A 15721-nucleotide genomic window follows, 5' to 3' on the forward strand; every position below is an offset into this window, starting at 1 on the left:
AACAATCACATTCTTTTTTGTTTGTTTATATTAAGTTGCATTCATTGCCTTAAGTCCTGAAGCTATGGTATCCGAGGTGAAGTCTCATGCCCTGCCAATTACTTACCTGTACTTTGATGCTGCATTCTCCCACATCCCTGTTTTGATTGTTTTATATAGGATAGAGGCTGAAACAGATCTTCAGTAGTTTTTCCTGTTATAAGTTTAATTAAGAATGGGAAAATCTTACCCATAGTCCATTATGGTTTTTTTCCTATACCAGCAAAGAATACAACTATTTTAAAGCAATTTTAACTACTACCTAGAAATATATTCTAAGACAGTATGATTGAAGAACACAATTTGACTGGAAATATTTCTACTAGACCATATTAGAAAGACTCAACTTCTTCCAATGAGTAACAGTTCAATTTTAAAAATACCCATGGTGGTTTATAAATTAATGCTCCATATATCAATTCAAAGCTTTCCTTCAGTTCTATTTTCATTTTAAGTCTTCCAGTTCTGTTTTTATATTGTCTTCACTCGTTCCCAGACTATCATTTTATCAAGATAACCTGAACTGATGATAAACAAAATGTGCTGAACCTCAGTCTACAGTCCCTCTCTCTTCAGTGAAAGACATTAAAATTTCTCCTCCTAAAGAATCATTTTTCTTCACCATACTAAAAAGCTATGTGCCATATGCCTGAATAGTGATCAAAATCCCCAGGTCCAGGAAACCCAATAGCTTCTATTAGCAGGAATACTGTTCCAGTCAAATGGTGCAGTTTTAGACCTTAAATGCTAAATTCCAACTATAGTGATGCCTTGCTATTTGACAAGAACCTAATAATAAATATAATAGTAGATGGACATAAGTCCTGGATACTTTTCCAACTGAAAGATCTTGTACATTTTAAGACATTCATTATTGTAGCATAATGGCTTAAATATATCAACTTCAAGTCAATCTGACAATTAAAATATTCTCCTTGTTTCTTGTGTATGACAGACAAATATTCCTTAAAATTTCAGTTTAACTGCTTTTATCATGGCTCTGAAAAGCCATAACAAACCATGTCTCACTATTGTTTAAGATTAAATTTTTATCAGTATTTTTTTTGTTCTTCTGAGAATGCTTATTTTGTCCTTTTTTAAAAAACATTTTTATTGGAGTATAATTGCTTTACAATGGTGTGTTAGTTTCTGCTTTATAACAAAGTGAATCAGTTATACATATACATATGTCCCCATATCTCTTCCCTCTTGCGTTTCCCTCCCTCCCACCCTCCCTTTTAGCTGGTCACAAAGCACCGAGCTGATCTCCCTGTGCTATGTGACTGCTTCCCACTAGCTATCTATTTCACATTTGGTAGTGTATGTATGTCCAGATATACACTACCACTGTCTCACTTTGTCCCAGCTTACCCTTCCCCCTCCCTGTGTCCTCAAGTCCATTCTCTAGTAGGTCTGCATCTTTATTCCCGTCTTGCCCCTAGGTTCTTCATGACCTTTTTTTTTTTTAGATTCCATATGTATGTGTTAGCATACGGTATTTGTTTTTCTCTTTCTGACTTACTTCACTCTGTATGACAGACTCTAGGTCCATCCACCTCACTACAAATAACTCAATTTCGTTCGTTTTTATGGCTGAGTAATATTCCATTGTATATATGTGCCATATCTTCTTTATCCATTCATCTGTCGATGGATACTTAGGTTGCTTCCATGTCCTGGCTATTGTACATGGAGCTGCAATGAACATTGTGGTACATGACTCTTTTCGAATTATGGTTTTCTCAGGGTATATGCCCAGTAGTGGGATTGCTGGGTCGTATGGTAGTTCTATTTTTAGTTTTTTTAAGGAACCTCCATACTGTTCTCCATAGTGGCTGTATCAATTTACATTTATTTTTTAATAAAAAGTATAAAATGTTCTTATGTTTTAATATTAAACCTTCCTCATTGGGATTTAATTTACATTGAGAAGGCATCAAATGTCATTCTCTCTCAGTTACATAATGGTTGGTACAGTACTAACGTCAATAATGGCCACTGACTTTTTATCCATTAAAGCTAAATACTTGTAAATTCTAAGATATTTTAAATAAAAATTTACGTATTTATCGGTAACTACTAGATTTAAAAGAATGACTGGCCTTTTATAATCCCTAGCATCACTATAAAAAGAGAAAAAGAAAAGGCATATCCTTCTAGCCTTTTGCAACTTTAAACACATGCCTCACTCCAGTTGGATTTTAATCCTACTTTACACTACTTTAATATCCCAAAGGATGAAATTCCTATTGCGATAAAAGGGAAACCCATGTCCATACTGTCAATAACAGTGGTAACACAAGGAGATAGTTCAGGCTTGCTCTCCTAAGAAGGTGTTTAAGATGGTTTTCAGGGATGTTTGAAAGCTTTTGTATTTCTATTTTAAATACTTAACTAGATCTATTGTTAAACTTTATTAATAATTTGAATAAGTTATATAGATATAATTCACAGGGCTAGAAATTTCATTTTAGCTTCCATTTTTGATGTGGCACTCATTTTGTTGGAAAAAAAAATCTAATTGGTAATATTACAAATGAAATTGGCCAAAAATTTAAATTAGAAAAATAAATACTTAAAAAAAGTTGTGTATCTGACTCTGTGCCCTGTATAGCATATAGTGATGAGAGCAAATGAACTGTGTGTTATGAACACATAGAATATTCAGGGGTAGAAATTAACTATAGAATATTCAGGGGTAGAAATTAACTTTCTTTCTGTCTCCAAGACTTAAAATTATAAGTAATAATTTTGGTGGCTTGCCAGAGAGTCAGTCACACTAGACGAGATTTAAAATTGTCAACAGTGAAAAATCATTACTGTAATTAAGCACATCTAATTTTAAAAATCAAGTGATCAATATGTTTGAAAACATAGTTCCACATACTCATGACACTCTGGATTTATTACTGGAATATATTATAATTCCATAATTATACGCACAGCCTTTTTTTTTTTTTAAAGTTCATAATCAAACAGCTAACCATTTAATTTCAACCCCTGAGAACAAGTGAAAAGGAAAGAGGTCAGGAGCAGAAAAGAAAAAGAGTAAGTAGTTTTAGGAAAACATTGGAGAAAAAAATTGGGGGATATGAAAGAGGTAAGATTTATGATTTACAGATACAATGTTTTCCACTTACTCTTCACCCCCTTTTTCCCCTTTCTCTCCTTTTTGTATTGTTCCTTGAGTTTGGTAATTACTCCCTGGTCCACATTCCAAGCTTCAGGCATGAGACACTGGTCTTCCTTTTCTAAACAGAGTGAAACAAATGAAACAGCCTTTTTCAATACAATATTGAACAATATTCAATAAAATATTGAACAGTGAACAGTAAATTCACTGTTATGTCAATGGATGGACATAACAACCATTTTCTTCATAGTAGCACTAATTTTAAGGTCATTACTTATTCATTAGATAGATACATGTCACATAAAATATAATATCCAAGAAACAAGTGATCAATTCAATTTCCTAGGTAATAATATTAAATCTCTCTTGAAATAGACATAGAAAAAAAAAAAAAACCCTGCAAGATTTGAGCTACTTTTAGTACATTAAGCCCCAAAAGTCTATATTCAAGAACCCCTCATTTTCATCCCATTTTCTGAATTTGATTAGGATTGACTCACAAAAAAACCCATTTCTTATTAAGTTATGTAATGAAAGAAGATTATTAAGCATTTGTACAAAATAGTCTTCAGTGATCTTTTCATTTCAAAAATTGTATATTTTTGGCATGGGTTTATCAGCAAATGATCATTTTTATTTTATAGGCTTTATAAATAGCACTTTGTAAACTTATTAATCAACCTGGCATTCAATATTTAAAACAATTTAAGTGACCTGTTAATTTAAAAATATTTAAATCAGGAAACTGAGCTTCTAGTAAAAAAGAAATTCAATCAGTAATTTTCACTATTTCAGGAGTAGAAAATTTAAAGAGTAAATATGTTATATATTTTATACTTACTATAAAATAATTTACTATATACATATAATGCTATATAAGTGTTAGCTTAGAACACTCACTTGAATTCAAGACTCATACATATACCCAACTGCTTACTCTATATTTCCATTAGGAAGTCAAAATTCAAACCAAACATACAAAACCAAACTCCCAATCTTCCCCATCCAATCTGTTCCAACTACAGGGTTACCCATCTTATTTGAAGGCAATTCCACACTTCCATTTGATCAGACCAAAAATCTCCCTTTCTTCCAAACCCCACATCAAATATTTCAGGAAATACCGTTTTCTCTACCTTTAAAACACATCCAGAGTCTGACCACTTCTCAGCATATCCACTACTTCCCTAACCTCTGGCTCTTGCTAGAATTACTGCAAATGTTTTCCCACTCTCCCCTCCAAGTCTACTGCCAACACTGATTGCCCTGGGTAGTCTATTCTCAACACAGCAGCCAAAGTGATGCTTTAAAACAAAAGCTGGATCATGTCACCTTTCCAGCTCAAATCGTTCCCATGGTTCCCCATCTCACCAGTGGTCTACATAGCTCCACTTGATTTGGTCATTTCTTACTACATTCCCCTCAGAATCACTCTGCTCCAGCCACTCTAGCTTCTTTGAATTCCTCAAGCATACCAGGGCTACGGCTATCTTAGGGCATTTGCTCTGGTTTTCTTCTTGAACACTCCTTCCCTGGATACCATGTGGCTAACTCCCTCATCAATATTGTCTTTTGTTCAAATGTTACCCTCTCAATGGGCCTTACCATGACCAATCTATTTCGTATTGTAACCTGTTCCCCTCCACCCCACCCTGACCCGAGCACTCTCTATCCCACTTACTCTGTTCTATTTTTTTCTATTTCCCATAGCATTTATCATATTCTGACATACTATATCATTTATCATGTTTGTCCCTTACTGCCCTATCGTGTTAGTAGAATGTAGGACCACCGGGGTAGAGATCTTCACCTAGAAGACTTGGCACATAGAAGGCACGTGATCAATATTTGTTCAGTGATTGGAATAAACCAAAATGAACCAGAATAAACAGAAATCTATTTTTAACAAGTTTCAATCCACAGTTTAAAAAACAGATAATTGGGTCTCTGAATATAAACTCAACATTTTTATTGAGTTTTTATAGGTTAAACATTTTTATAGATATAACTACCAATATATTCTACTAACAATAGTAGAAATAGTCTACTTTTTTCAGAAAGTCTAACAATCAAAAATGTTAATTTTCATCAATCACATCTTAATAATAAATTAAACTGAGTTGGCTCTTGGATCCTAGAATGTCTTCAGCTTTTTAAAGTAAAAATTTAGCTATATCATACTCTTAACTAGGTGTTATACTGATAACAACAGTAATGGAAGATCACGGAAGAACTGTGGTAAAATCTGTTTGCTTGTGAGAAACTAAGGAGATTCTTAACATAAGCACAGTAATGCTTTTTTTAGGGGTATGGGGAACAGATAAAGGAAGCCCTTAAAGTGATTTAAATGCCCATTCAACTAAACAGGATTTGCAATCTAGTTTTGTTAATTGATTAAAAGTGAAATGACTTGAATTTGAATTATAAAATCCTTAACACATACAAGGCCAAACTCCTGGTAAAGAAACCTTCAGTCAACTGAAAGACTCCATTCACTCACACTCATAAACAGAAATGTCCAAGACACTACTAAAGAGTGAGACAGCTCAGATGTGGGAACAGTCACTCATTTTCACCAGTAAATTCACAGCAGGTTACAGACCTGTATCACATAATACTCCAGGCCATGACTCACACCTTAAAGCAAAGGAAGTTATGAAGGGACAATGCAGCTGTCTTTGCAGAAAAATGAATCCCAATTACCCTTGTAATAAGATTGGCAAAGAAAAGGCCAACTATTATTTATACAGATGTGTGACTCCTCAGAGAGTGACCTCAGTGTAGCACAGTGGATCTAACTATATTGGAAGAATTGAGGCCTAAAATATATAAATAACTTGATACATAAGCTCAGTAAGGAATAAGACAGAAGCGAGATTCGTTTCACTTTAACTTCCCCTGGTTTCCAATCTTTGTTCTGTTGGGGTGGGGGGGAAAGCCAGTCACTAAATAGCCATTATTTTCTTCAATGACTAAGTAATTATCCCAAATAATTCTTCAAATATTTACCACAAAAAAGGAAAAGTAGTGGCATTATCGCTATCAGAGTCCCTGAAGGCAAAGCCTCAAGGAAAAATTAAGATAGTTACTGTTTCCCTAACCATATCTGTCTTTAAAGTACATAGACTGTAAGCCAAGGGAATCCTGGAATTCTTCAACCTCAGAAGAAAATTTTCTCATTCTCAGTATCTACATGCCTTCTCTCTCTCTGTCTCTCTCCTTCTCTCTCTCACACACACATACACACACCTGATAGAACTGATCACTTTTGAAGAATTTATCACAATCCTACCTTACTGATAGGACAATTCATTTCCAAACGCCTAGAATGATCTGTGCTGTAGAAGTTTGCCCTAAAATACTTGTTTGAACCCTTATTAGATGTTTAAAATATTAAATTTGTTTAGAACCATTTGTGCAAAAAAATTCTATGCCTTGTACAAAATAATGAAACTTGACTAAAATGAATGAATAACTACATCTTTTTAACTTATACTTCTTTTTGCACAGAAAATGCCAAAGATGAGATAGCTAAAATCCTCTACTACATTCTCATACTCAATTTCCACAAAATCTAGATTTGCAAGTTCTACTGTCTAGGCAGAAAACAGAGAACATTCTATATATGAATTCAAATTATTTTCATACTGTATTGCTTATGTTAAAAGATGAGGTAACTAGTTGTACAACCTTTAAACACACACACACATACCCTGGAAAAAAGGTGACAATAGAAAAAAGTCCACAGAATGTTCAACATTTCAACATTACAAGAGATTTAAAGTGTTCTTCAAGATGTTGCCCTCCTAGTAAAATATTAGTTTCGTTCATTTATATAACATCTCTAGTTGGATCCAGTATGCTTTCTTACCCCAGTCTGTTCCATCGCCTGCACTTCTGGATTCATTGTCTCCTTCTTCTGATGTAACCAAAAAGTCAAACTCCTTTAGAGCTTCTTTTGTATCTCGATCTTCACTGCTATCAGGCAATACTTTTTTCCTAACAATCTAATGAAAAAAACATGCTCAATTAAAATATTAGGATATATTATGGGATTAATTTAAGTAAAGAAGACAATATCCTTTTACCACTGAATGAGAAAACCCAATTTCTCATTGCATCTTTGTTGTGTTAAATAACTGTAATACCTATCCAATTCAGTAGAAAACACAGATGTCATTTTACAAAGATATACATTATACATTTTAAAGTAGTAATTTAAACTTTGTTAAATGATGGCTTGTTTGTTTTAAATAAACAAATGGAATCATATATTGAAAACACTGGAATATAAGACATGCATTTAAATTACAGATAGATGAAAAATGTCCCTGACATACTGTACTATGAGAACCACAACCAAATCTTACATTTCTTGGATGTAGTCTGTGCAGCAAGCAGATATTCTAATCTAACCAAAGAAAGAAACACTTCATAAAACATTGTAAGAGTTTTTCAGAATATAACCATGATAAATTTTAACTCTAGTACATCATTCCCTTACAAAAGCTAAAATCACAAAAGCTACAAACTCAGAAATGCATGCCACAAGACTGAGAAGGTATTCTGTGGGGCAGGGGGAACAATGCCCATTATTATTTCTACTGTCCCAACCTTGCATCAATTTCCTCTAATAATTGTCTATATATTCAAATTTTTCTTCAAATATTGATCTTTTAGAGACATAATCTAGATTTAATAGCGAATCTGACAAGGGCCATTATGTCTCATTTTTATACATTTAGAAATATCTCTGGAATCATAAGGTGAAGAGATCAAACATGAGAAAAGAGAAGGAGATGGGGAGGAGGAAAATAACCCAGAGTGTAATGCAAAGAAAAATCAAACTCCAATACAGGGCAAAGAGCAAGAAAGGACAATGAACATATGTAGCTTTTTGAAGAAAATGCCTGAAGAAAATAGACTTAACACAACCAACAGCTACTAAGAGCCGTATGTTTCTGTATTTTCTTAGTTGAATCTATTGAACTATTTTTGATTAAAGAAATAAAATAACATTTTAAGAACCTGCTTGTTCTACTAAACATTTTAACAGCATAATTTTCAGCCATTCTCTCTCTATACAGCACTGCAATAAATCTTCTAAGTCCTGCTTATACATTGCTACATAGAGTTAGATTTTTAAAGTCTTTTGGCAGGTAGCTATTATACTGCAGCTGTGAAAATCAATGTAATATATAATAAAAATTAGCAAAACTATTATAAAGAAACCAATTATTTGTTTAGAAATATTTTTCTAAAGGAAAAACTAGAAAAAATTTTGGGTCCAATATTTAAATGGGGTTAAGTATGTTTATATTAGCTGTGCCTTCATTGCTTGGTCACAGAATTGCTATTATCTGCACTAATTGGAGGTCAAGATATTTATGAATTCAATTATTTAAAAAGAAACCAGTTTACAGTTAGGAATTTCTATTAAGACCACACTTGATAGTTATAATAAACAGCTTATAGATTTTTTAATATTTACACTGATATAATGACTAACAACAAAACATAAAGCATAATTAGTTATTAACCACTGAGCTATGAATAACGTATTCTGATGGAAAAATAATATCTCAGTACAATCATCCCATAGAAATCACAAGTCAGCACAGAATTTCCAAATGATTAGGACAGAGAAAAGTTATCATACAAGTTTCGGCATTTTCTTTTACTACAGTATATTTAAACATGTGCTATAACTACTTGTTTGAATAATAAAAAGAGGGAGTTAACTATGTGAAGTTCAAATAATATCCATGGCAGGGCTGTATTAGCACAGTACTACTGAATAGTGGCCCGGGGAAACATTAATCTGGAAGTAGTAAGTTGAGAGTCTCTGATGAAAGCAGAGGACATAAAGAGAACAGAGAAATTACACTTAGAAAGCACTTTATAGTTAAACACATCACTTTCATACATAGTGTTTCATTTATTCCTCACAAAATACTCTGGGGATAAGATGGTTACTTATTATAATCCCCATTTTACAAACTGAAAAACTAAGCCTGAAGGATTAAGAAGCACAGATAATTAGTGACAGAACTGGGACTTTAGCCCAAGGCTTTGACTCATTCCAGTCTGCTTTATTTACACTACCTTACTTTCTCCTCCCTCTTCTTAAATAAACGTGAAGGAGGAAATGTGAACACTCTCCTAAACAAAGAGAAGCACGCCCTCATCTCTTACTTAAAAAAAGGAGAAGGAGAAAGAGAGAGAAGGAAGGAGAAGAGGGAATATGAGGAGAGAAAGAAAAGAAGGGAGAGGTTAAAAAGGGGAGAGGGTGGAAGGGGATAGAATAAAGAAGGGAAGAGAAGGGCGAATTTAGATACTTCTTATTCCAGGACTCTACCATGGAAACAATAAACTTGCAAAAATCTAAACAAAACCACAGAATAACCCTAAACAAGTTTGGAGAAATCTAATGGAAGAGTTCTGAAAACATGTAGGACTTGCCTACCAAAGCAACCCTGACATGAGAAACAAAACCCACACCGATTAGAGTTGACGCCAGTCACCATCAGGCACCATAATGGGTCTGTCAGTTCTATTGTCGTATAGCACCAATAACAATGCATTGTTATAACACACATTTACCACGTTCACTAACCCTATAAAAATGTTGAAATGTTTAATGAATTAACAAAAAGCTAATGAATGAAGGCCTATAAGAAAAAGCTGCTATACTACAAAGTCTTGAATTTGAAATCAATACAAAAACTTTTATTAGATTAAATTTCCCCAGACTTTTTTTTCTTTATGGAAAAAAAAAGTTAAGGGTTGAAGTTGAAGGGTATGGATTAAAGTATGCATAATGGTCCCTAAAAATATTTATATCTGAGTTATTCAACTCACCGTTGAAGTATCAATGATGCTTTTCTCTCTTCCATCAATGTCATCATCTTCATCTTCATCACTGAAATCTGCAGCTGCACTTTCAAGGAATTTAAAATTATCCAGCACGGAGGCAGAATCTGTTAACTCAGATTTTCTGGTTTAAAACATATACACCTTGCTCAGTTAATTTTTTAAACTCGACATAAGAATTAATCCATGATATACAGTACTAACTTCTGTTTATATTGTATTATGACACCCCCAAATCATATTATGATCTACATTGATTCTTATCTATTACATTTCCATGGATTCTAACTGGAAAAGCAATATAGGAAGGAAGTGCCTACTCTTTTTTTTTTTCGGTACGCAGGCCTCTCACTGTTGTGGCCTCTCCTGTTGCGGAGCACAGGCTCCAGACACGCAGGCTCAGCGGCCACGGCTCACGGGCCTAGCCGCTCCACAGCATGAGGGATCCTCCCGGACCGGGGCACAAACCTGTGTCCCCTGCATCGGCAGGCAGACTCTCAACCACTGCGCCACCAGGGAAGCCCTGCCTACTCTTTTAAAAGTACTTTGTAATCATACCTACTACTTAGATTAATGGCAATCCAATATAAAGAACTCCCCCTCCTGATTCACTATTATGTTGATTTTTAAGCCAAACTTAATGCATTTCTTTTAAAAATATTTTTCTTATTATCTCTACCACTGTTTTTTTTTTCTATTTCTTATCCTCTCTGCAACTCTTCCTCTGACACAGAAGTTTCCATAACTAAGAAAATAACTAGTAAATACATCATTTTTTCTCTGATGCAATCTTGCATTTCTGAACAGCTAAAGAGCTCAAAAAAGCAAATGTGTACATAAAGTTACTAAAAACAATATTGTAGTCAAATTAATATTACTACAAAACTTGATGCTGTTGGTTAAACCTTTTTGAAATGATTGACTTTTCAAATATGTAAGATTTTATTTTAGTTCTCTCTAAAGAATTTTAACAAAAAATTTCTTAATAGCCAGAAAAGAATGATTTCTCTCATTAGGAAATGTTATAGATAAGAAGACATTTTCCTGAAAAAATTTAGCCACAACTATGGGCAAAATTCTCAAAACAGATAAATCTTAAATTTCAAATCTGCTCAGAGCTATGTTTTTGTTTTTTTCCAACCTACTACGCTCCATCCCTATAGAAGTCAGATTCAGAATAATACCTTTATCAGTTTCAAAAGAGAGGTCAAGGCCAAAACACAAGACAACTAGAGTGGTCTTTCCTGAGGGTCTTTATAATAATTTGAGCTAATTCATTAGGTAAAAATATAACCAGGATTAATACCTACATCGTCTACTTCTACACAGAGAAACAATCTACATTTTACATTTATTAAAACAAGTTATATAGCCTTAACTATTAATGAATACACTTAAGAAGGCTCCAGTGACATTTGTTTATAAAAGTCGTATTTTTAAACCTTTACCTAAACCCCATAATTTTAGTTTATGTTCCAAATAATAGAAACTATGTTCTCACTAGAAAATGTATAGAGCGCAATTAAAACCATTCTTCCAGCCTAAACATGAGTTAAAATAAAGTAACATCATACTCAGACTTTCAAAGAATCTTTGGCTTTTTATTTCTTTAAGAATTTGGCTTTTTATTTCTTTAAGAATCATGTCAATTTTTTTCAATAAAGAAGCATCTCCTTATTTAACTGTCCACATTCATTTTAAGCAGAATTACATATAATTGTATGATACATAATCCAAAAAGCAAAAAAAATTTCTGCTATTGAATTTTTCACTTATTCTATCAATTAAAAAATATATACTTGAAATAGATACTTTTCAAGGGGAAGATGAGTTACAGCATTATTAGATACATGCAAATGGCTAAGAAAAGGTTTACATCGAAAGAATTAAGCATTTATATGATCTCTGGGTCACCAGGAATGAAATTTCACTCTTACTGATTTGAAGTGAATTTCCAAATAAGATCTTTTATGAAGTTCTAATAGTGACTGAGCTTCAAGATATTAAAATCTATATTAAATCCATAAATTTCAAGCAATTAAAAAATCTTAAAAATATTCTTAAAGTAATCATAAATGATAACTGTAATGTTATCTTCTACCAAATAAAATTTTTTTTATTAAACTTTATCATTAAATTACTTCTGTAGCAGTATCTAAAAGTACAAGTATCACAAGTGTCACCCATAAGCCAAAAACATTAATAAGAACTAAAACTACAGCCAAACAACTTTCCAGACAAAATACTTACCCAATCATTGCTGTCTCTTTAACCTCAGCCTCTGTGCCATTTATAACTGAGTCCTGATTTTTGTCATCTTCCCTGTCAGTGACATCACTTGAAAAGCCCAACAAAGCTCGCACTCGTTTGGATTTCACATCTAGAATAGTATCTGTGTAACCCACCTCCTGTAGATACCTGTGTGTGAAGAGGATCTTTACAATTCAGTCATATTGGAATCAGTATTCTATTGCTGAATATGTAAATAAAAACATTTCTTTAAATTCTTATGCCTGCATAAGACTTAACAGTACAGTACTATGCTAGTAAGACTTGCTAACAAATAATCTTCCAGCTGCAGATGGAGCTGTCTCTTGCAGTACCAGCCTCTATGGTCACTGAGAAAAATCAAAGAACTATACAATACACCATTCATTTATCATAAGAAGAAGCTATTCCTTAATATACCTAATGGCACATTCTTTCTTCTAGGCAGGGTTGGAGTAAACTCACTCTCAGATTCTACTGAGTTACTATTTTATAATAGTAACTATAATAACCAATAGTCTTTTTACACTTCTGATATTAAACTATCATTGGATAAATTGAAATCTAGAGAGAAAGTTTCTAGCATATATCTCCATGACATACAAAGTTTCTAGCATATATGGTTTCCTCCATGACATAAAAAAGACAGTATATTCCAAAGAGTCACTTCCACAGAAGGGAAGCTTCTATCCTGACGACAACTCTAAAATAAAAATAGACCACAACTCAATTGTGGGATGTGAGATAAGTGGGTGCACAGGGGTGTGTGTGCTGCAGAAAGGCAGCAGCATAGAAAACAGAGAATAGGCTTTGTATGGAGAGTTACACCTGGGTTCAAAGCCCATTTCTTCCACCTTCTTCCTGTGTAACATTAATTCTCCTGAACCTTAGTTTTCCTTCTCCTAAAAGAGACACACCTAGAACAGTGTCTGGCATATAGAAGGTGCTCAGTATCTATTAACAAAAAAGATGACCAAAAAAGATGAAAAGTGGTAGTGGCAAGAACATGAAAAAGGCAAATGCCACTAATAATGTCGTTAAGAAACATGATAGACAAATGTCTACCATTAACTTATAAGCACTAACTTAGAGGTAAGTATCAAGTCTATGAGATGAAAGAGAAAACAAAGATCAAAAAGATAACCAGTCTGATCTAAGACCACTTTAAGATCTGGTATTAAGAGTTATTATAGCTCAAAGAGATACCTCACAAAGATATGTGACCAAAATGGAATAAATGTATCCTATCAAGTCAAGGTACTCATTTTTCAATCCTATCCAGTACCTATAGAAAATTTTTGATTAAAATTTGGATAGTAAATTTCAAACGTTCCTGATTTTAATCAGTTGGTTCTTGCAAACAAACACAAAGGTATTATGCTTTTCTATTTTTAACAAATAATACTTGATACATAACTCACTTTGGCAACAAAATCACATTACATATAACCGTTTCCAAAACTGCTCATTCCATAGATAAGTTGGCTTTACTAAATAGTTACTTCCTTATTCATTAATAAAATGTCACCTTTGAGAGGCAGATTACGAGTCTTTTTTTTTTTATTTTTTTACGGTACGCGGGCCTCTCACTGTTGTGGCCTCTCCCATTGCGGAGCACAGGCTCCGGACGCGCAGGCTCAGTGGCCATGGCTCACGGGCCCAGCCACTCCGCGACATGTGGGATCCTCCCGGACTGGGGCACGAACCCGTGTCCCCTGCATCGGCAGGTGGACTCTCAACCACTGCGCCACCAGGGAAGCCCGAGTCTTTTAAAAGATATTTCTTGGATTGCTCACTATGATAACCACTTGTCATTAAAAAAAACAAAAAAAAACAAAAGCAGCACTTTAAGAAATTATTCATTTATAAAAGGAAAATGCAAAAATCACATTTAAGACCAAAGTGAAAACCCATTTATTAAATAGTAATGAAGTCTCTGGAGACTGAATTCAGCTAGAGACGGAACTCACTGGAGACTGGAGCTCATGAGGCCCTTTGGGATGACTGTGGTTCAAGTTTATAAAATTTTATTATATGGTTCACCGCTGTACTTACTATGAGGAAAGTAGAGTAAAGTTGGAAAAAAATCCAGTAACTTTGAAAAACTGAGACCAGAGGAGCGACTGGTTCAAGGTGGTGGAGTAGAAGGAAGTGCGCTCACTCCCTCTTGCAAAGAGCACCGGAATCCCAACTAACTGCTGAACAGTCATCAAAAGGAAGACACTGGAACTCACCAGAAAAAGATACCCCACATCCAAAGACAAAGGAGAAGCCGCAGTGAGATGGTGGGAGGGGCGCAATCACAATAAAATCAAATCCCACAACCGCTGGGTGGATGAGTCACAGACCAGAGAAAACTTATACCACAGAAGTCCACTCACTGGAGTGAAGGTTCTGAGCCCCACGTAAGGCTTCCCAACCTGGGGGTCCAGCAACAGGAGGAGGAATTCCCAGAGAATCAGACTTTAAAGGCTAGCGGGATTTGATTCCAGGACTTCAACAGGACTGGGGGAAACGGAGACTCCACTCTTGGAGGGCACACACAAAGTAGTGTGTGTGTCAGTACCCAGGGGGAAGGAGCAGTGACCCCATAGAAGACTGAACCAGACCTGCCTGCTAGTGTTGGAGGTTCTCCTGCAGAGGCAGGGGGTGGCTGTGTCCCACCATGAGGACAAGGACACTGGCAGCTAAAGATCTGGGAAGTACTCCTTGGCATGAGCCCTCCAGAGTCCACCTTTAGCCCCACCAAAGAGCTGGGCAGGCTCCAGTGCTGGGTCACCTCAGGCCAAATAACCAACAGGGAGGAAAGCAGCCCCACCCATCAGCAAACAAGGAGGTTAAAGTTTTACTGAGTTGTTCTCACCAGAGCAAACCCAGCTCTACCCACAACCAGTCCCTCCCATCAGGTAGCTTCCACGAGCCTCTTAGACAGCCTCATCCACCAGAAGCAAGAAAAACCACAATCCTGCAGCCTGTGGAACGAAAACCACATTCACAGAAAGACAGACAAAATGAAAACGCAGAGGGCTATGTACCCGATGAAGGAACAAGATACAAACCCAGAAAAACAATTAAATGAAGTGGAGATACACAACCTTCCAGAAAAAGAATTCAGAATAATGATAGTGAAGATGATCCAGGACCTCAGAAAAAGAATGGAGGCAAAGATCAAAAAGATGCAAGAAAAGTTTAACAAAGACCTACAAGAATTAAAGGACAAACACCTAGAAGAATTAAAGAACAAACAAGCAGAGATGAACACTACAATAACTGAAATGAAAAACATACTAGAAGGAATCAATAGCAGAATAACTGAGGCAGAAGAACAGACAAGTGACCTGGAAGACAGAATGGTAGAATTCACTGCCGTGGAACAGAGTAAAGAAAAAGAATGAAAAGAAATGAAGA

General features: G+C 34.9%; 1 protein-coding gene across 3 annotated transcripts in view; it reads right to left on the reverse strand.

The window, feature by feature from the left end:
- Nucleotides 1-15721, reverse strand: part of STRN (striatin) — a 116525-nt gene that overhangs the window by 39617 nt on the left and 61187 nt on the right. For 2 of the 3 annotated variants that reach the window (XM_082641985.1, XM_082641984.1), the window contains exons 5-8: nucleotides 12296-12463; nucleotides 10034-10169; nucleotides 7044-7179; nucleotides 3180-3290 (exon numbers count right to left, since the gene is read on the reverse strand). In XM_082641985.1, coding sequence (XP_082498111.1) covers nucleotides 3180-3290; nucleotides 7044-7179; nucleotides 10034-10169; nucleotides 12296-12463 — 551 coding nt within the window. Of the gene's footprint in view, nucleotides 1-106; nucleotides 194-3179; nucleotides 3291-7043; nucleotides 7180-10033; nucleotides 10170-12295; nucleotides 12464-15721 lie in introns of all 3 variants that reach the window. The other variant, XM_082641986.1, reaches the window with a different exon arrangement.

The sequence above is a fragment of the Mesoplodon mirus genome (assembly GCF_964341445.2).
Source record: "Mesoplodon mirus genome assembly, chromosome: 14".
Lineage (NCBI taxonomy): Eukaryota > Metazoa > Chordata > Mammalia > Artiodactyla > Ziphiidae > Mesoplodon > Mesoplodon mirus.